Source organism: Ascaphus truei, chromosome 9, assembly GCF_040206685.1.
Source record: "Ascaphus truei isolate aAscTru1 chromosome 9, aAscTru1.hap1, whole genome shotgun sequence".
Taxonomy (NCBI): Eukaryota; Metazoa; Chordata; class Amphibia; order Anura; family Ascaphidae; genus Ascaphus; species Ascaphus truei.
In genome coordinates, this window is record NC_134491.1 from 7,875,817 (window position 1) to 7,897,949 (window position 22,133).

General features: G+C 43.6%; 1 protein-coding gene across 1 annotated transcript in view; it reads left to right on the forward strand.

The window, feature by feature from the left end:
* DCAF5 (DDB1 and CUL4 associated factor 5) overlaps window positions 1–22,133 on the forward strand; it is a 58,925-nt gene that overhangs the window by 23,682 nt on the left and 13,110 nt on the right. Inside the window, exons 7-9 of the mRNA XM_075613278.1 lie at window positions 4,209–4,422; window positions 18,179–18,245; window positions 20,164–20,291. Of these exons, the coding sequence (XP_075469393.1) occupies window positions 4,209–4,422; window positions 18,179–18,245; window positions 20,164–20,291 (409 nt within the window). The remainder of the gene's footprint in view (window positions 1–4,208; window positions 4,423–18,178; window positions 18,246–20,163; window positions 20,292–22,133) is intronic.

Consider the following 22,133-nt stretch of genomic DNA (forward strand, 5'->3'; position numbering starts at 1 on the left):
AGTGGACCAAAGGATGATCACATGTACAAAATCACCCACACAGTGAGGTAGTGCAAAAACATAGGGAAAGCACATAATCGGATGGGGGGAGGAGGGATGGATGGGCGCGGAGATGTGCAGCCAACAGACATAGATCTTATGTAAAACCATAGTACACATGGAGAAAGAGCATAAAGTAACAGAATAAGATAAGCAGCATCACAGGAAACACCCAAGGTTAAGGTCTTCATTAAGACCCCTTGGGGTGATGGTGTCCAGTTTATATATCATCCTGGCCTCCAGTTGCAGAAGTAGTTTGTGTCTGTTGCCGCCCCTGTGAGGAACATGGGCTTGGGCAATGGGCATGCATCTAAACGTTGCAAGGCCGTGCCCCTTGAGTTTAAAGTGTCTGGCCACTTGGAGATGTTTAAGTTCATCCTGACTAGGGGTTTTCGCTAGCGCTTTTCAGATGGTCGATCTATGGACCGCTGTTCTCTCTTTAAGCATTCTAGATGTTTTGCCTACATAGAGTAGACCACATGGGCATTTGATAATGTACACCACAATGCGCGACTCACAGTTCAGAAAGTTGGGGATATTTATCTTGTAACCCCTGTTAGGGTGCGTAAAGAATTTACCCAAAATTAGGAATTGACAGTTTACACATCCTTTGCACTTGTGTTATCCTGGTGCCTTGGTTACCCAGGTAGGTTTATTAGTGTACTTTTCTACCGGATCTGAACTGGTCAATAAGTCCCCTAGGCTCGGTCCCCTCCTGTAACAGAAGTGCGGGGGGGATTTGCAATCCCTGCCAATTTTTTTGTCATTGGCTGTATATGCCAATGACTGCGTATGCTGCGCTGAATGTGCCCTGAAGCCGTAGAGTATGTAGAAACTACATGAATGGGGTCCTGTCGGGTGACTTGAGTCCCTGGTATAAGGAGTTCTTCTCTAGAAGGAAGCCTGGTCTTGGTTAGTGCTTGTTGTATCTCTTCTTCGCCATAGCCCCTCTCGCGAAAGCGGGTGGCCATTTTCTGGAGTGCGTCCTCTACATCTGACGGGTTACTGGTCAGCCTCCTTACCCGTAGCATTTGTGAAAATAAATGGTAAACCTCTTTTCAGGGGTGTAGGCTGATGACTACTGGCTTGTAGTAGGGTGTTTTTATCCGTTGGTTATATTGGAGCCCATGGCCGTGCCTATCAGCTGTAGATAATATGTCCGCTCAAAATGAAAGTGTACTCACCTGGATTTTCACACATTTGTTTGATTAATTGTTTAATGAAATGATTGATGGGTGTGCCTGGCACTTTGGTGAGGGTTTATAAGGGTTTCACTGTCATTTGTCCTTTGCACACCCCCTTGAGAAAGATCCCCTGAAGAGGATCGAAACGTTGGAATTTGTGTGAACACTCTGAATACAGTTTATTTGGACTTTACCTGGTGAGTGCTGTCCTTTTTATCACCTTACTGGTGATTACATGAGATATATATATATATATATATATATATATATATATATATATATATATATATATATATATATATATATATATATATATATATATATATATATATATATATATATATATATATATATATATATATATATATATATATATATATATATATATATATATATATATATATATATATATATATATATATATATATATATATATATATATATATATATATATATATATATATATATATATATATATATATATATATATATATATATATATATATATATATCTCATGTAATCACCAGTAAGGTGATAAAAAGGACAGCACTCACCAGGTAAAGTCCAAATAAACTGTATTCAGAGTGTTCACACAAATTCCAACGTTTCGATCCTCTTCAGGGGATCTTTCTCAAGGGGGTGTGCAAAGGACAAATGACAGTGAAACCCTTATAAACCCTCACCAAAGTGCCAGGCACACCCATCAATCATTTCATTAAACAATTAATCAAACAAATGTGTGAAAATCCAGGTGAGTACACTTTCATTTTGAGCGGACATATTATACAAAGATAATAGAAAATGGACCAAACCGTAAAACAATGTCCTGTCCTATGCGTCAGGGCTGGACTTCAGATGACAACATACTGGGTCCCAGGACATGTGGAAAAAGAGTGAGAGAATACATAGTGTAATACTTTAACTCAAAAACAGAAATATCACTTATAAGGAAACAATTCTGGGGAACAAAAGAGAGACTCAAACTACATGAAACTCTGATTTTATTACCTTAATTTAGTGTCATCACCAAAGCTGGAGACTTTGTTCTATATATGAACTTCAAGGTCATTAATAAACAAATTTAAAAAGCAGGGGTCCTAGTACCGATCCATGAGGTACCCCTTACAAATATAGCCCAACCTGAAATGGTTCCATTTATGACAACTCTGTCTATCCTTAAGCCAGTTTTCAATCCAGGTGCAAATATTTTTATATTTCCTTTATTTTGTACACTAACCTCATGTGGAACCATATCAAAAGCCTTTGCAAAATCGAAGGAGACCAAATAAACTGCATTACCCTGGTCTAAATTCCTACTTTCTCCTTAAAAAAAAAAAAAAAAAAAGTGATGGTTAGTTTAGCATGATCTATCCTTCATAAATCAATGCTGTCTGTTACTAATAGTTTTATTATCCATTAGGCATGACTATGAAAATAATCCCATACTAAACCTTCAAGTAGCTTCCCCACTATTGAGGTCAGACTTGCAGGTCTGTAATGTCCCGTTTGTGATCTTGCTCCCTTTTTAAATATAGGCACCACATCTGCTTTACGCCAATCTTGTGGTACTGAGCCTGTGGAAATGGAGTCCTTGAATGTTAAATGTCATTGTTTGGCTATTACTAAACCTAGCGCCTTAAGATCTCTTGGGTGCATGTCAATGAACTTCTTCCTCAGTTAACCAATTGTTTGTTAATATAGAGGTTGTGGTTTCCTCCTATGGCACTATTGTTGCAATTAAGTCCTCCCTGGTAAATACAGAGGCAAATAATTGTTTTAATACATCTGCTTTTTCCTTATCGCCAATAATTTTCCTGACCATCTCACACTGAAACAGTCCTATATTTTATTTTCTAATCTTTTTGTTATTAAGGTACTTAAAGAAGTTTTTAGGGTTTATCTTACTTTGTATTGCAATTTTTTTTTTCATTTTCAATTTTTGCTAATCTGATTTGGCTTTTTGCGATTTTTGTTGCATTCCTTATAATTCTGATACGATGCCTCCGTTCCTTCTGATTTCAAGGATCTAAACGCCTTCCTCTTCCTTTCCATTTCCTCCCTTACAGTACTTATTTAGCCACATTGATTTTAGACTTGTTTCTTTTATATTTATTACCCAAAGGTATACACTGATAAGTGTGCTTTTCTAACAATGTTTACTGCCCAATTATCTTCCACATTTTTTGTATTCTATTGTATTGTATTTGTATTGTATTTGTATTTCTATTGTATTGTATTTGTATTGTATTGTATTTGTATTTTTTATCTTCCACATTCCAATGTATTCTATGTAGATTATTCCTCCGTTTATTAAATTTCTCAATTGCAGTGTATATACACAAATAAAGGAAATAGAAAAATAAAAAGATGGAACACAGCAAGAACCAAAAAATTATCGTTAAGAAATAAAGAAAACAACATCTGATAGAATCTATAAAGTCACTATTGTAGATCTGTAAAGTCACTATTGTAGATCTGTAAAGTCACTATTGTAGATCTGTAAAGTCACTATTGTAGATCTGAAGTGGAGTAAATATGGTCATGGTTGGAACAGAATACCGGCATAACCGAAGTCCACACAGGATTATAGAGTCTCCAGCCGAGTATTTTGCATCCGTGATACAAGTAGCAGCTGCTACTATAGAGCAATAAATAAGTTCTTCTAACAAACTGTACCCAGAAGTAAATATGGGAATGGAGCGAGAACAAGCAATGCTGCCCGACGCGCTTTTCGCTAAGTAGCTTCTTCTGGGGCTGGCGCAGGGAACAGCTGAAGGTTCAGGGTTTGAATACATTCATATTGATGATATCACAACAATCATACCATAGTTCACATCAGACTGCCTGGAGGCCAATAGGGAAGCAGTAGACAAATGGAATCTTCAACAGGGACTAATAGTATTAGTAAATAATAGTAAAAAAATGTTTGTATGTATGGGTGTGTACACACACAGACACAAGACGTGCTATTCTTTGTATCTCAGCTCCCTGCTGCGCTATGGAGGGAACCTCTCCTTGCAGAGCGCTATGAGTGTCCGATTCAACAGCACAGGGACTCGACTTCTAGCCCTGCGCCGCCGCCTGCCGCCTGTCCTGTACGACATCCACTCACGGCTGCCCATTTTCCAGTTCGACAACCAGGGCTACTTCAACTCCTGCACCATGAAGAGTTGCTGCTTCGCAGGGGATCGGGACCAGGTAAGGAGAGGTCACCAGCTGTCACCTGCATCACATGGTACAGTGAGAGAGAAATGATCATACTCACGTTTACAGCTTTGTGTTGGCGACAGAATGAATATTTTCTGTAGCCTTCGTGTAATGGGGCCTTATTATCTGAGGATGTGCAAGCTAGTGATGGGGACGTGTGGCATGTTAATGTCTAGTTTATGCCAGTTTATCAGGAAGGTCACCTTAGTATTATGAGGATATACCAGTTTTTGTGTGAGTGTTACGTACATGGAAGCATCCAATGTGGCAGAGGTGAATTGTAGGTGTAAGTCACTTTTTATAACCCTTACAGCTTTAAGGTTTGTTAGAGATGGTAAAATAGGGCTGACATTTCCACTCGTTGAAAAATCAGATGTGTTTTTTTTAACTATTTGTTTAATAACATTTCACAATTTTTTATTTAAATTACCACTTTATCCTGTGTGAATAGAAGAGAGAATAAAGACTTTTCTTGGGTTTAAAATGTGATTGTTACTGCGGAAGTAAACTGAATACCCGGCTCACTCGCAGGATGGCCTCGGATTACTGCATATGTTTGCGATCTTTGGCTATTGTCTCTCGGTTCCCTTGTTTGACAGTTACAGGCGACCTGCCTTGGCCATGTAAAGTGTATACAGACTAGGAGAAAATAGCCGCATTCAAAGGGTTGTGCCATTTCAAACGGCATATGATGCTTATTTATTAAGCATTAGTGCAGAACACATGCAATGTTTCGGAGGGAACACTCCTTCCTTCGTCTGCTTGATTGTCACTGACACAAACTACTATGATGTAACCATAAGGGTTTTCATGTACACGCTTACCCGTGTGCGCGTGTTTGAAAGGGGTTAACAATAACTAGCCTCCCAATTGTCTTCAGCACTCTCACCCCAAATCAGTCACACTACACCCCAATTGCGCTGCATACCACCAGGATTAATTTAAAGGCTAATACGTCAGGTGTCCGTGGTGTCCCCTTTATACCAGAAAAATATACAACTTGAACAAAAACCCAATTTAGCAAAACGTGTCAGAAAATTAGGGCAATATCTTCAAAAGGCACTAATAATGGTGGCTTCATCAGGGATCGAATCACGATAGCTAGAGTTGGTGGAACTGGACGAAGCCTGGAGCGTGGCTGTAGAGTAACTGTGCATCATACAGTTCTAGAAGGGACTGGAATAGACAATTCTCCATCGTATTGCCTGTACTGACCTCAGCCTGCCTGACCTTTTGTTATGTGTTTGCCGATCCTGCCCTTCAAAAACTCTGCTGCTCAGCCCATCTCAATGGCCATACTCCAGGCTAAATCCAGTCCACCTGCTCCAGCCATTGGGATCCACACTCTGTCATTGAGCCAACCATCACAGGTGCCTAACTGATTGATCTGGCCCAAACATGGATTTCGCTGGCCCAATTCACGCAATTGCTGAACTGGTAGGTGTCATTCAGACATTGAACAGGTTGGAAGAATTTCTTATTAATAAATGGAGGTGCAAAGAGATAAGTAAGCCCTTGGTCCTTATTTGACTTGTTGTCCTTTCATAGGTCACTTTGTGGGGTACCCTTTGCTCGCCTATAGGCCCTTATGGTGCAGTTACTGCTGTAACCCCTTTTGAGAAATCTTTCTCTCATAAAAGCAGCCTGGACTGTAAATTCTGCATCATTGGAACAATTCCTTCGAACTCTAAGGAATTGTCCCACTGGTATTCCTCCTAACAGCGGTGCGAATGGTGGCTGTTAGGAACTTGACTATCATCTTTTAATAGTACACACATTTCATTGGCCAATACGATCATGTGACCTGTGGTCCCATGGTAACAGGAATTTATGTCCCCCTGACAGGATCAGTAGGTAGGGGTCACCTAGACAAAGCTTTGCTACACGATTCGGCCGTGATTAATGCGCTAGCACTGACGCCACAGCGTCCGCGCGGGGCCAGTATTAGGATCGGGGAATTGGAGCTGCAGGCGTGCAACGGGTCTGCGGCCTGCACGGTGCAGCAATAGGGAGTTCACTAAACTCTCAGCTATCCAGCCAGTTATCCTTGTGGTAGCAAGACGTTTCTAAATATGCAGGGCATCCCTTTACCCCATCACTCCCCTACCCCGGTTGCGGGTTTATCCTTTATGGTAAGGATTTGCATATATGGCTCATATACATGCTCAGAAGTAGTATAGGTTACCTCATATTACCTACTCTTTCATATCAGGCTATTCAGCTGTACCAGCCAGTTGGAATCTGTATTAAACGTGATCACATGAGCACAACCTATGTAACTACTACACCAATCCGATCCTATTTTTGAAAGACCAGTTTGCAGCTGAACATTCTCTCGCAATTAGTCTATACTCCACTCTGATTTAAGAATCTGATTTTAACACAGAAAAGTATCTGATTGTATATCAATAGTTGTTACTTAATCTCAAATCTTTACTAACACTGTTTCAGATCATTCATTTGAGTGATAATTACTCACTATTGCTCTCATTTTTTAAGTAATAGCAGATAACTATCCCAGCCAATTTATTCTAAACCACTTGTGTTATATTTACATGGGGTTCCTATACGTTGGTTCTTTTATTTTTATGTATACGTATGTCCATTTAACAAGTACTGTACCTTTAATTTTACTCTGAATTCAATTTCACTCATTTTGTATTCTGCACTGATAACTCAACATAGGGTGATTATTAGTTGATTTGTGACTGGGCCCACATCCACATTCCATTTAAGTGCAGGCCATTTTGTTATGAGTTCCCATAAGTCTTTTCCTTTTACAGTTTCTGGTACGCCAATTATTCTTAAGTTGTATCTTCTGCTTCTATTTTCTAAGACTTCTAGTTTGTCAGTGAGAGTATGTGTGGATTTCTCAAGATTTGTTATTCTGTCTTGGTATCTGGTTACGTCGGTTTCGCAATCTGCAGTGCACTGTCATGCTTCCCTCTATCCGTTTCATATGCGAGTTTAGTTCAGCAAGAGCAGATTTGATGGTGGGATTACGTTTTTCATCAAGTAAAGTATGTGATCATTGTAATGACTGGTTTTGCTGTATCTTCTGCTACCGTATTATTCGGGGGACCATTTTGCGTGTGTGATGAGGGTTGGCTCTCATCATTCATTATGAGTTGCTGTCCCTTTCTCCTCCCCCACTTCTCTTGATGACTTTTAGGCCTCATTCTTGGATCCAAGAACTTCTCCATTGAACCCACACGACCAATCCTGACTCGTCCGGGTTTGAGAGACCTATATATTGCTCCAGGGAGGTGAATATAGTTACTCTCTTGGCGTTGGAAGTATTTTTTATTTTTTTTAGGCTAGTCAATCGTTGTTTGTTACATTCTCACTTTAAAGCAAAGGGGATTTGTGTTGAGTAGAATGAGTGAAATGAGAGAAAGAGGACGTAACTATACAATAGTGTAGTAAGTTGATTGTAATCGTAATATGCAAACAAGGTGCAGGATCTGCCGGGCAGCTGATGCTATCGGTCAGTGATTTTGTGAAATGAGGTGAGATATATTTGAGATTTTATTGAGGAGAGAAAGACAAGATAACCGCTCAATAGTTCATTAAATGTTACAATATTTTGGCAGTTCCCCCAATCTTATTTATTTGGCTTTAATTAGCTGTGAAGCCAAGTTGCAGGATGATGTTGTGAGGGTGGTTTGCAGACGTAGTGCAGGGTCTGTGTTATCAGTCTGCAATAAACTGTGGTTAGTGTTTGCCTAGATTGATGAAACAATTTTTACAACCCCAGCCGATCTGCCCTTTTGTATGGTGGGGAGTTATTTATATGCTCTTCTCTCCCAGGTCCGCGACACCCACAGCCTGATACTCGTATCCACCGTCCGTCCGACTCCCCCCAGGCATTCGTCCCTACCAGAGTCATTCCCCAAGTGAGGGCGAGTACGAGAGGGACAAGGGAGAGGGACAAGGCTGAGAGAGAGAGGGGGAAGGGGAAGTGAGGGGGATAAGGGGTGCGAGAAAGGTGAAAGATGGGGACAAGGGGAGCGTGCGCTCAGCACTTCAATGTACTGGGTAGAGCGCTCCTAAACTGCTGCAACTGGTGATCCCTTCATTCACCACTCCTGCGTTCTACCAGTGCTACAGACGCCCTGGGTGATTGTTGAGGGTGTTTATACCTCAGGTGGTTTCTAGTGTTGCCCGCTGCATCTCAGGGAGACAAGGAGCTGTTACACAATTGTAGGAGGCACCAGGCACCAACAGCGTAGAGGAAGGCCCAAAGTGTTTGCTGGGCCACAATTGCGACTGCACAATCAAGCCTGTTGGAGCAACCGGAGTAGGCGTCACGCGTCACACGTCATCCGCCCTCTTGGAATATTTGGTGCGAGCATCGCAGGGGAAGGGCCAAGGCGTTGGAGTAATCCGTAAACCGCGACCACAAAGTCACAGGCCTCGGAGGAAATCTCTGCTGATGGCATGTCCACTGTCCATGTGTTATTTAATGAGAAAGCTCGATGCGCGGCCTTGCACCTCAGCCTGTCCCATTGGGTGCAGATTCTCTGAGATGTATTTAGTGAGGAGGTTTTCCTGCCCAGGGTTACCATGTCTTGGAGTGGGGGCTCGCTGTGTCTTCTCTCCCGGTATGCGGTTACTGTGGCGTGCTGTTATTCTTGGCTCCCTGCCGCTCTCAGCATTTAGTAGCACCCTCCACCCACACAGGTTTTTGGATAAGTGTGGGTCGCTTCCCTTGGTGAACCACGGCCGGTTATAGGTTAGTCGCGGGGATTAGGGGTGGAAGCCCAAGATTAAAGGGGGGCCTCTATGCCCAGAGCCAACCACACGGCTACTCCAGCTTCGCCTCAAACGAAGTTTCCGCCGAATCTCGCTAGACTTTTTTCATTTTTGGACTTATCTAATCAACGGGAGCTCCATCCTACACAAATCTGTCCAAGAACAAAATGGCAAATTATCCAGGAAGTCACAAAGAACCCCAGAGTAACATTCAGGGACTTGCAGGCCGTGCTTGTCTTGGCCAATGTGAGTGTTCATAACTCAACTATCAGAAAGACTTAACAAGAATTGTGTTCATGGAAGGATAGCCAGGAGGAAACCACTGCTCTCTAAAAAGAACATTGCTGCCAGTCTGAAGTTCGCCAAAGACCACATAGATGATTCATAATACAGCTAAACCCCGTTATAACGCGGGTCTCGGGGTCCACCCCGAGACCACCGCGTTACTAACGGGGTCGCGAGAAAAAAAAATGGCTGCCGCGCTTTAGCGCATATTCATCCCGCGGGACAGGAGATGGGAGCGGGCATGTCCCTCCGCTCCCCGCTTCCCCCTGTCACCGCGGGACAGGCCGCGGGGCAGGAGATGGGAGCGGGGATGTCCCTCCTGTCCCCGCTTCCCCCTGTCACCGCGGGACAGGCCGCGGGGCAGGAGATGGGAGCGGGGATGTCCCTCCTGTCCCCGCTTCCCCCTGTCACCGCGGGAACTGGCAGGCAACATCCACTCCTCACGAGCCGCACGGCGCATGCGCATGCGCACGGCGAACGTGAGGGGTGCCTGCATAAGTGTGCTGCTTTTGGAGACAGGTAAGCAGTCTCCGGAAGACCGCTAACCCCCCCCCCCCCGCCGCAGCACAGGGCCCTCGCGTGTGTGTAAGTGTCTGTGAGTGTGTGTAAGTGTCTGAGTGTGTGTGTAAGTAAGTGTAAGAGCGGGAGGTGGGAGGTTTGACAGGGAGGGGGGGCGTGGCTTGAGCGGAGGGACCCGCTTCTCTCCCCCCCCCTCCCTCCACGGACTGCAGGAGGGAGCTGCTACTCTCCCCCCCCCCCCTCCCTACACGGACTGCAGGAGGGAGCTGCTACTCTCCCCCCCCTCCCCGGACTGCAGGAGGGACCAGGTATGTAGAACTTAAGCATGGTAAAAAGGCCTCGCTTTAATATGCTAACACTATGTGCAACGTGTGGGGTATTTAACAACAAATGACAATCTTGCTGACATGTAATCTATCTTTGGTACAGAAATCTGCCTAGCCTCATTGCCAAGATGATCATCTTCATCTTTTGGTAACACAAGTGCTGTTCATTTCTATGGGTCCCTCCCTCCACTGGCTGCAGGAGGGACCCGCTACTCTTCCCCCCCCCCCTCCCTCCACGGACTCGGGCTGGAGCACTCATACATACACACATACACACATACACACACACACACACACAGGCACTCACGCACTCATACACACACACGCGCGCACACACATGCAGGCACTCACGCACTCACACACACACACAGACAGGCACTCGCACTCACACACACAGACCGCTAACCCCCCCCCCCCCGCCGCAGTACAGGGCCCGCCGTAGCCGCAGCGCAGCGCAGGGCCCCGCCACCCCCCCAACCCCCACAGCACAATGACTTCCCACCCCCTTAACTTTGTGAAACAAAAGTCACAAGACAGGCAAAATACATCTGTTAAAGTGCAGTTGTCTGTTTATTTCTATATAATAATTGTGTGCAGTGTGCAGTGTGCAGTGTGTGTGCAGTGTGTCAGTGTGTGCAGTGTGAGCAATGAGCAGTGTGTGTGCAGTGTGCAGTGTGTGTGCAGTGTGTGTGCAGTGTGTCAGTGTGTGCAGTGTGAGCAATGAGCAGTGTGTGTGCAGTGTGCAGTGTGTCAGTGTGTGCAGTGTCAGCAATGAGCAGTGTGTGTGCAGTGTGTGTGCAGTGTGCAGTGTGTCCAATGAGCAGTGTGTGTGCAGTGTGCAGTGTGTGTGCAGTGTGTCCAATGAGCAGTGTGTGTGCAGTGTGTCAGTGTGTGCAGTGTGAGCAATGAGCAGTGTGTGTGCAGTGTGCAGTGTGTGTGCAGTGTGTGTGCAGTGTGAGCAATGAGCAGTGTGTGTGCAGTGTGCAGTGTGCCAGTGTGTGCAGTGTGAGCAATGAGCAGTGTGCAGTGTGCGTGCAGTGTGCGTGCAGTGTGTGTGCAGTGTGTGTGCAGTGTGAGCAATGAGCAGTGTGTGCAGTGTGTCAGTGTGAGCAATGTGCAGTGTGTGTGTGCAGTGTGCAGTGTGTGTGCAGTGTGTCAGTGTGTGCAGTGTGAGCAATGAGCAGTGAGCAGTGTGTGTGCAGTGTGCAGTGTGTGTCAGTGTGAGCAATGAGCAGTGTGTGTGCAGTGTGTGGGCAGTGTGGCAGTGTGAGCAATGAGCAGTGTGTGTGCAGTGAGTGTTTGCAGTGTGTGCAGTGTGTGCAGTGTGTGCAGTGTGTGCAGTGTGTGCAGTGTGTGCAGTGTGTGCAGTGTGTGCAGTGTGCAAAAAAAATATGTAAAAAAAAAAAATTTAAATTTTTTTTTAAAAAACGGGAGCCACGGGAAAACCGCGTTAGAACCGAATCGCGGTATAACGAGGCGCGTTATAACGGGCTTTAGCTGTACTTCTGGAGCAATGTTCTCTGGACAGACGAGTCAAAGGTAGAATTTGTTGGCCTCAATGTTACAACGTTACGTTCGTTGAAAATCAAACACTGCCTTCGAACAGGAGAACCTCATCCCAACCACCATGCGTGGGAGTGTGATGATTTGGGGCTACTTTGCTGCCTCAGGACCTGTACGGCTTACCGTCATTGACACAACCATGAATTCTGCATTGTATCAGAAGATTTTAGAGGAGAATGTCAAGCCATCCGTCCATGACATAAAGCTGAAGCAAAAGTGGGTCACGCAGCAAGACCATGATCCTAAACATACAAGATCTACAAAAGAATAGCTGCAGAAGAAGAAAATGTGTGATTTAGAATGGCCTAGTTAAAGTCAAGACCTAAACCCCATTGAAATGTTGTGGCATTACCTGAAGTGAGCTGTCCATGCAAGAAAGCCCTCAAATGTTACTGAGTTGAAGCAGTTTTGTAAGGAGGAATGGGCCAAATTCCTCAAAACCGATGTGAGAGACTAAACAGCAGTTACAGGAAATGCTTGGTTGACGTCATTGCTGCTCATGGGGTACTGAATCTAAAGGTTTACATACTTTTTCACACATGGATATTGAATGTTTAATCATGTGTGGATAAATAAATGTTGAAAAAGTACTGTTTTTGTTTTTGTGTCATTTGTTTGATCAGGTTATCTTGATCTATTATTAGGACTTAGATTAAGATCTAATAACATTTTAGGTTTGAAATATGGAAAATATGTGAAAATTCTAAGTGGTTCACAAATTTTTTCTCACCACTGTAGTTTGGCACAGGTTTTGGATGTCCCAACTTGTGAGATTGGTAGAAGGCGAGTACTTCTGCAAGTGTGTGTGTGTGTGTGTGTGTGTGTGTGTGTGTATAGGAATATGTGTAGGGCTGCCAGGTGTCCAGTATTGAACCAGACTATCCTGTATTTGGACACTGTCCAGTTAAAAAAAAATAGAGGTAATACTGGATGTATTGGACTGGACTGTCCGGTATTGCCTCTCTGGACATAGTGACCGACTCAAAGCGCCGTGGGATTTCCCCAAGCAGGGAGAGAGCAGGGCCTTTTCTAGAAGCCACCTGGCAACTGTGTGTTTGTGTGTGTGTGTGTGTGTGTGTGTGTGTGTCTCTCTTATAGCCTTAGATGGTTAAAGATTGTTGTTCCTCTGTTAAGGAGCTTTAACATTACATGGCCATCTTGATCATGCTCCAGGCCACGCCCCTCCCCAAACAACTTTTAATATGTGACAGATACCAGATGCCCACACAGTTCTGTAGATATGTGGCCTGTCTCACATTTGTCACTTCCTCTTCTGTGAGACCTTTTTACTACTACCTGCGTTAGGACAGGATATAGAGATACGAGATAGATATGATATCTAGATATAGATATATATCTATCTCTAGATCTAGATATCTATATCTATACATCTCCTGTCCTAACATAGGTAGTAGTAAAAAAGGTCTCACAGAAGAGGAAGTGACAAATGTGAGACAGGCCACATATCTACAGAACTGTGTGGGCATTATATATCTATATCCGTAATCACCAGATTAATGATACCCGTATCCTTGCAGTCTGGTACTTGTAAAAATGCTATACAAGTATAATTGCTGTTTACATATTTATACCCAGCATCCCTTAGAATTGCACTGAGCAGGAATTATCTTTGAAAATATCACTGTAATGATATGAATATAGTGCCCTTTTTTGTATCATCTTTGATTAGGAATGTAATGGACCATGTTTTGAAGCTCTCCCGTCCAGTTAAGCCTCTTTCCCCCTTCACACGCACCGGTGCATGCAGCTCAGCTGCCCCCTTTGCCAGTGTAATATAAACACGGAGGTAGGGTTAGATCCTGAGAAACACGATACATTTCTTTCATTGTCGGCTTCCCCTCAAGTCCTGAACAAGTAAAGTTTATGAAGCAGGCCTGCTGTGCCAGAGCTACAAAGGGGTTTTAGTGAGTAGGTTAACCTCTTAGCTGCCATACTGCACATGAGCTTTAACTACTACCTGGCTTTATTGTGGCTGGTTTGTTCTGAATCGTTAGATGTTGCATAACTCACTGCTATTTCTGTTTTATATCACACTACATGCAATCTCCCCAGGAATGCCCCCTATGGGGCCTACTCTAGTAGCGTCGAAATGTGACTTTACGCGTCCAAAGTACACTTTAGAAGCTAATTTGCATGTTTTGCTATCTGTAAAACCTGTTTGAAAGCCCAAACCATAGGAGGACAACCTCCTAACGTTATAGTATATCCAGGTGTATATATGTCCCATCAATCCTCCCTCCAAATAAAGTGGGACTACCTCGAATATGGTAATGTCTATACAAAGTATATTTAAATGAGTCACACATCCTAAAATATATCCTTAAGACCAATAAATCTAAGGGCCCTTGTGATTAAGGGGGTACTAGTGTCAGGGCCAACAGGATTAGAACCCACAGCCCTGTCATACTACTCACACTTGTATCCCCTCCCCTAGCTTCCTTTAAAGTAGCAGCATCTGACATCTTGGGCTGCGGTCCCAGTCACTGCTACAGCGCACACCTTCGCGTGCGCTGTGCGTATAAGCACCGCCCCTCAATGGGGCTGGGCCCTGTACTCGCCTTCCCACTGAAGGTGCAGCTGGGCTGTACTCGCAGTTTTTTTTTTTAATTCAATGGAATTGAGTTCAGAACTGGTGACGGAGGCGTGGCCACGCCCACGCCAGCGGTTCACCCAATAAGGACGAACCAGCCGCGTTAGATCATGGCCACACCCCGCAAAACCCCAACCACGCCCCCTCCCATCGCAATCTCCCTCCATATAGACCGCAGATCGCGGGTAGCTCTGTGCTTGCGATGCCCCCCCCCCCCCTGCCGGGCGCGCGTGTCGCAGTGATCACTGGGACCGCAGCCTTAGGGCTGTTCTATACTGCGTGTGCTTGCTACGCCGTGCGCGCGCGACAGTTTTAGTTGGCTGAGGTTAGTCAGCCTTTCTATAAAACTGCGCACACGGCAGTGAGCGTGGAACCGGCCGACGGGGGAAGAGGAAGAAAATAAAAAATTTGCGCCGCTACCACCGCTGGTTGTGTGTGTGTGTGTGTGTGTGTGTGTGTGTGTGTGTGTGTGTGTGTGTGTGTGTGTGTGTGTGTGTGTGTGTGTGTGTGTGTGTGTGTGTGTGTGTGTGTGTGTGTGTGTGTGTGTACAATGTTAATAAACAATTTATTAAAGTATTTCTTTATTTCAAAACTTATTTAACATACACACACATAAATACACACACATACATATACATACAGTACCTCACTCGCTCACAGCATACACACAACAAAAAGCGTGTGGTACGCGCACCGCCGCACACACTACAGTATAGAACGGCCCTTATATTGTTTTTTATTTTTTTAAATAAAAAGTTCTGTACTATTGGATAAGTGTTTTGTTTTATTTTATTCAACTCTTAATGCCATTTTGAATCCGTTTTAAAGCATCCTTTGATCTCTATAGCAAGTTTTAGCCACCTCCCCAGCAGTGCAAGATCTTTGCAACACGTTCCTGTTTATGATAATTTGTTGCAATGTTCCCAGCAGTTTGAGCTGTAAGCTGTAACAATAGATAATGTTAATTTAGCAATATAATGATACATTCTAGCAGCCGAGTTACACTGACTGAGGAATTGATCTAAACTGAAAGGCGGCCATTATGTTAGGCACAAAGTATTTTTACAGATTTATAACAGGAGCACCAAAGGATTGCTAGCTTAGTTAACAATGTAAAATGATACATTGTCACATGCTTTACATATTTAGTATTGTTGCTTTAAAGCAGACAATTTCCTCTTTCTGAATGCCAGTTTAATGTTCCTTCTACAACAACAACATAATGAGCGCACCGGAAAGGCCCGAGAGAGAGAGAGAGGTGACAGTGGGGTTCCCAGCATTTGGTTTGGTTCAGTGCTGGAGCTGCTGCCCTGGGTGACATGGTCGTGGGTTCTAATACTGCTGGCTCTGATACTTCATCACAAGGGCCTTTTGATTGATTGGTCTTAAGGATATATTTTAGGATGTGCGACTCATTTAAATATACTTTGCATATACATTAGCATATCTCCCCGTGTACCTGAGGTATGTTCCTTTTTCAGCACAGGCATCTCTCCCTAATTTATTTGGAGGGAGGTTTGAGGGGGCATCTATACAATTGGAGATACTATTGTTAGGAAGTCCTCTCCCTCTTCCCCCCACCCCCCTCCTCCTCCCCTCTCCCCTTTCTGTAGACGTGGTTTAGGAAATGCAATTTGCAATAGAGTACCATTTTTTTAATACCGCGACACACACGTGTCCCAGGCCTGGAGGCTGTGCAGGACCTTCCCAGCCGGACCCAACTTCTGCGTCCAGCTTGCCGGGCCTCTGGTTGCCACCTCCTTGTTCTCCCCAGCTGCTGCCTGCCTCTTCTCATGCCGTCCTCTCTCTCTCCCGCCGGTGCCGGCGGAAGCTGGGGAGAACTGGGAGCTGGCCCAGCGGCGGAAACCAGAGGTAAGTAGTAATTGTATTTGGGGGGGAAAGGGGGGTCTTTGTATCTGGGGGGTGTAGTGGTGTCTCGCAACACATGTCGGCGACTCTACCCAGACCTACTGTACATTGCAGTGAATTAGGTCGGAAGTGCTTTATATTATTATATTATATTAGATTTTATACTTATATTAGAAGGGCTTAATAATATTATATTATATTAGATATTATACTTATATTAGAAAGGCTTTATATTGTTATATTATATTAGATATTATACTTATATTAGAAGGGCTTTATATTGTTATATTATATTAGATATTATACTTATATTAGAAGGGCTTTATATTATTATATTATATTAGATATTATACTTATATTAGAAGTGCTTTATATTGTTATATTATATTAGATATTATACTTATATTAGAAGGGCTTTATATTATTATATTATATTAGATATTATACTTATATTAGAAGTGCTTTATATTGTTATATTATATTAGATATTATACTTATATTAGAAGGGCTTTATATTGTTATATTATATTAGATATTATACTTATATTAGAAGGGCTTTATATTATTATATTATATTAGATATTATACTTATATTAGAAGTGCTTTATATTGTTATATTATATTAGATATTATACTTATATTAGAAGTGCTTTATAATGTCAGAACAGCCATTTTCCAAGTACCTTCTAGATGTGACCTAGTCCTGGTACATTATACAGAGGGCAGGAGATGTGTTTCCATGTAAGGCAGCCTATTCCTATAGCCACATCTATTGGTGTCTTGAGGCTTCTCGACCCTTCTAATTGCTTCCAGCCCGATGCAATGAAACCTTAAAGGAGCGATCCAAGCAGCCCTTTTCTTTTTTATTTTACAGTGCATTGAAGCATGGGGTCTCCGGAGGTGAACCCCATTCATTTCAGCTCTGAGGACCTCTGCTTCCCAAGAGAGCTGCTCCAAAGGGGGTACCAGGCTATCGGCAAAGTTTAAAGCTCCCGCGTCACAAGGGCCAATAAGTTAGCCGCAGCAGAAGACGTCACGGCTACCTATTGGCCCGCAGTACACGGGAGCTTTGAAAACCCAGCTAGTGAGCCGGAGCAGCCACCGGCTCCCCCTACTGAGGTAAGTATCTCGGGAATCGGGGGTCCCCGAGAGCTGAAATTAATGGGGTTCGGCTACAGAGACCCCGTGCATCAATCCAATGGGAAAAAATAAACAAAAATGGAGAGAGCGAAACGGCTGCTTTAACCTCCCTGCTACATAGCGAGGGGAGTTCATTGCTCTTTGCAGATTCCTTCTAAGCATCTCCCTGTAACAAACACAACTCATACAGAAGTCCATCAGATAAGCTGCACTGGCACCGCCTGCTTTGTGGGCTTTGAAAAGGCAGCACTTTGTAGCAGCTCTGTTAATAAGGCCGTAAATGTATAAAAATAGGTGAATATTTAGCTGATGGATGACACCTTCCTTTTTCATTGAATTACATAACATATTAGAAAGATCACTTATTTTCATTAAAGTGCAATAGTGCTGATCTGACACTAACGCACAAAAACACCAATGAACTTGATCGGCACTTCTCACACTTTAATGAATAACCTCCCTAGTGTCTGATTCTTGAGATAAAGCATTCAAGTCACTCCATCACCCTGTGCCTTGGTCATTAACAATAGTCCGCTCTTCAGTATATGACTTGACTGTGTGTGTAACATTTGGGTATGCCTGGCCTGTGTTATTTAAAGCATTTGTGTATATGTAAAACTTGGAAATGTTTAACATATACATTAACATATTTTTGTGTTCTGTAATTGTATTATTTCAGTATATCCTTTCTGGTTCTGATGATTTCAACCTATACATGTGGAGAATTCCCTCCAGTCCAGAACCAGGTGCGTGAGTCTAAATTTGAAACAGTGGATTGCTCCTTTTTATTTGTAGGAGTGCGAGAGATTACAATAATTGCAACAGAAATCACTAAAATCCATCTTTACTAAACGGTGCTTGGCATTCTCATCTTGGGCACTAATGTACATAAGTGTTAGCTAGGTGTAATAAATCTCCATCTGCTATGCGCATCATTCCGTGAACACACGAACAGGGGTAGTGTCAGACAGCAGAGATTAGTACCAGTAGGCAACTGATCCAGTTATAATTCGTCCCTTAATCTTCACTGACGATCTTCAGGGTCCCAATTAACGAGCAGGTGCAGAGTGCATGGAGCATAGTTTGAGCAGTGGACCACACAGAAGTCACCATCTTCCAATAGCACAAAACAGTGCGTAAAAAAGTAGTGTTTATATCTCTTCAATTCTCTCGGTGCCATTAAGTGAAAGCACAGTCCAGGTTTTTAGCCAAAACGTAGAAATGACAGAAAATGCATGTATTTTTGTCTCTCTCTTAGCTCAGGCTAAGTCCTTCCTTGTATCGGACATGTCTGTCTCTCTCGTGTGTGATGGTCACATTTGTAGATGTAACTAGAGAGGCTTTAAGGGTCACACAGTTCTTCATATTTTCTGTGGTGGTCCAGTATATTGGCACCATCTATTTACAGGACAAAGCCTACTACTTGTATTAGTGCAGAGAATAGGTGACTTGCCCTGTGTGAGGGGATTTTAAACGGCAGCGGTGACCCCAGCACATCCTGAGCCCGTGGCTGACCGCAGCTCAGTATTTCAGATTTTCAAAGACCCCCTAATTGATTCTTCATTTAACTACTAACCGTAATTATTTTATTTTTGATATAGTAACAGTGAGGACACTTGTAAACCCTGCTTCTGTAATTAGCCTGGTGAGCCAGGCCCTTCTGAAGTGCGTCTTAAAATATACGGAAATATAGAATCTGCAGAGTTGTGCATGTGTCTCTCGACTTTTTAGGATCCTGTAACTGACGGCCCCAACCTATCAATGTCCTCTCCTGCCCTCTCAGGGCCTCTGCTCTCTGCTGTTGTTGCTCTACTATCAATATTGACATCGTATGCCCTTATTTTTATGATCAGAATATAACAGAAGTGCTATATCACAAACATACAGTAATATCCAGTGGTTTGGTTTACTGGATGTATTATAACCTGAAATGAATTATCCATGTAACCAACAGATGCCGATATGTATAAATATTTCCGATGTCCATACATAAATTGCCCACAAGCTCACTCCTGCCTGGGTTCTTTTTGTAAATTGATCCATGTACAGTATGAGAGCCCCCTAAGATGAGAGCACCAGCCAGATAAATGTATTGAACCTAAGTTTTTGTTTTTGGAGCACACAAGGTATTTCCATTATTGTTAATGGTTGGAGTAACCCAACTTTTATTAGCAGAAACATCTCGTTCTCATAGCAGTTAGCATGTGACTAGACACTGAATATACTGTTTGTCCGAGATGCTTTGCTGTCCTGTAATCATAATGTCTAGTGACTGCCTTTTTGAACAGGTACAAAGGTTTGTAGAAAGACCTTTCAGAAGTTGATGAACCACATATGACCACTTTAAACACAGGGAGGAAGCCAATCTACCTGCAAACATAGTTCCTAAAAATAGAACAGGATTATTACATCCCTGACTGTTGGGCTTTACAGGATTGGCACTGATCACCATATAATAAGATCATAACATGACAACACTTTCTATGTTTTTATAGGTTTCTGTTTGATCTGCTCAGCAACGGAGATTAGACTTTAAGACTGCAGCACAGTGCTAGGTTTTTAAAGTGGCCTGTTTTTTTATTTATTATATATATACATTATGGTTAGTTTAATATGACCAAGCAGATTGTATGAAATAATAATTGTGGTATTTTCATTCGTTAGGTGGAGCAGGTCGAGTTGTAAATGGTGCTTTCATGGTACTAAAGGGACATCGTTCAATTGTAAATCAAGTGCGTTTCAACCCTGACACCTACATGATCTGCTCGTCAGGTGTTGAAAAGATCATAAAGGTGAGTTTCTGTTACAATGAGGCAACATTGAGTGGCCTCATATGGGTGAAGTGTCCTAAGAATTCTGTAAGGTGGGACACGCTCATACACAAATGTGTTGATTTGTTTCATGGATGCAACGCTATGCAGACAATGCAAAATAGGCATAAGAGGTGTACAAGTCTGGAAAAATATTTGCACAGGTGTGACATGCTGAGAAATGTCCCTTTTTATGAGACACATATAATGAACCTCAACTGTAGCTCTTTATTACAATGTTTGTAATTAAGGGATGTGTGATAATATGGATGGGACATTGCCGGAAGTGGCTAGTGTTGTCTTCTTAGTCAGGAAAGCTGCAGATTTCATGGGGTTTGTGGTGATTTATTTCAGGATTTAATTTGAAATAATTTTCCTGGTTGTCGGCCTGGCAATGGTCACCAATGGTTTAAGTTCCACCCTCCAGCTGAGATGGGACAGAAATCTTTACCTGTGAGAGGACCACAAATAGCCCCTCCTTTCCTCTCCAGGTAGGCTTTTTCTGTTCTAACCTAGCTGAGGTAGCTCTTAAGATCTTTCTGTATCATAGAAAGGGACTTTCCTGACTACCATGTAGTCGATCCACGGGAGTTATCTGCCTCTTTCTCCCGCTGAAGCCTGTATGTCCGCACCCCAAGGAGTTTCTTGTTCCATGGGGCTGACGGGAGGCCATGCTGAAAATAGCCACTGAGGGACATAACACCTGAGTTGCCCTAAGAGAAGCTACCCAATATGTCCAGCGTGGACGTGGTTAACAGCACGAGAACAAGAGACACTTAAACAAACCACCTGGAAATGATCAGTCCCTCCCCTGTGCATGTTGGATTGAGGTATTGTGTGCTGGTATGCTGCTTCTTACATTTCTACCAAAGAATCTCTGGGATATAAAACCAGAGTTGCCCCAAAGGCGTGTTCGCCTTTGGCGTCGGCCGAGGGGCAGCCAGGGGGTGTCTCAGTTTGGTAATGTTGCAGCTGCATTTCAATCTGAAGCTCACCAACCCTCTCATCCCTTGTGCCCAATGTTTCAGCTGACACTGCCTTGTACATTGTAAGCTCTTTGAGGCAGGGCCTCTTCTAACACAGCACATTGCAGGCCTATCCTACCTCTCCTAACACAGCACATTGCAGGCCTGTCCTACCTCTCCTGACACAGCACATTGCAGGCCTATCCTACCTCTCCTGGCACAGCACATTGCAGGCCTGTCCTACCTCTCCTAACACAGCACATTGCAGGCCTATCCTACCTCTCCCAACACAGCACATTGCAGGCCTATCCTACCTCTCCCAACACAGCACATTGCAGGCCTGTCCTACCTCTCCTAACACAGCACATTGCAGGCCTGTCCTACCTCTCCTAACACAGCACATTGCAGGCCTGTCCTACCTCTCCTAACACAGCACATTGCAGGCCTGTCCTACCTCTCCTAACACAACACATTGCAGGCCTGTCCTACCTCTCCTAACACAGCACATTGCAGGCCTGTCCTACCTCTCCTAACACAGCACATTGCAGGCCTGTCCTACCTCTCCTAACACAGCACATTGCAGGCCTGTCCTACCTCTCCTAACACAGCACATTGCAGGCCTGTCCTACCTCTCCTAACACAGCACATTGCAGGCCTATCCTTCCTCTCCTAACACAGCACATTGCAGGCCTGTCCTACCTCTCCTAAAACAGCACATTGCAGGCCTATCCTACCTCTCCTAAGGCTAAGGTCCCGCTGGAGGCTGCTGCATGCGCGTCTGGCGTTCTGGTTGCGCATGCACAGCGCAAAACCGCGGTCTGCAGGCTGCCAGAACTTAGAAACGAACTGTGGTCCGCGA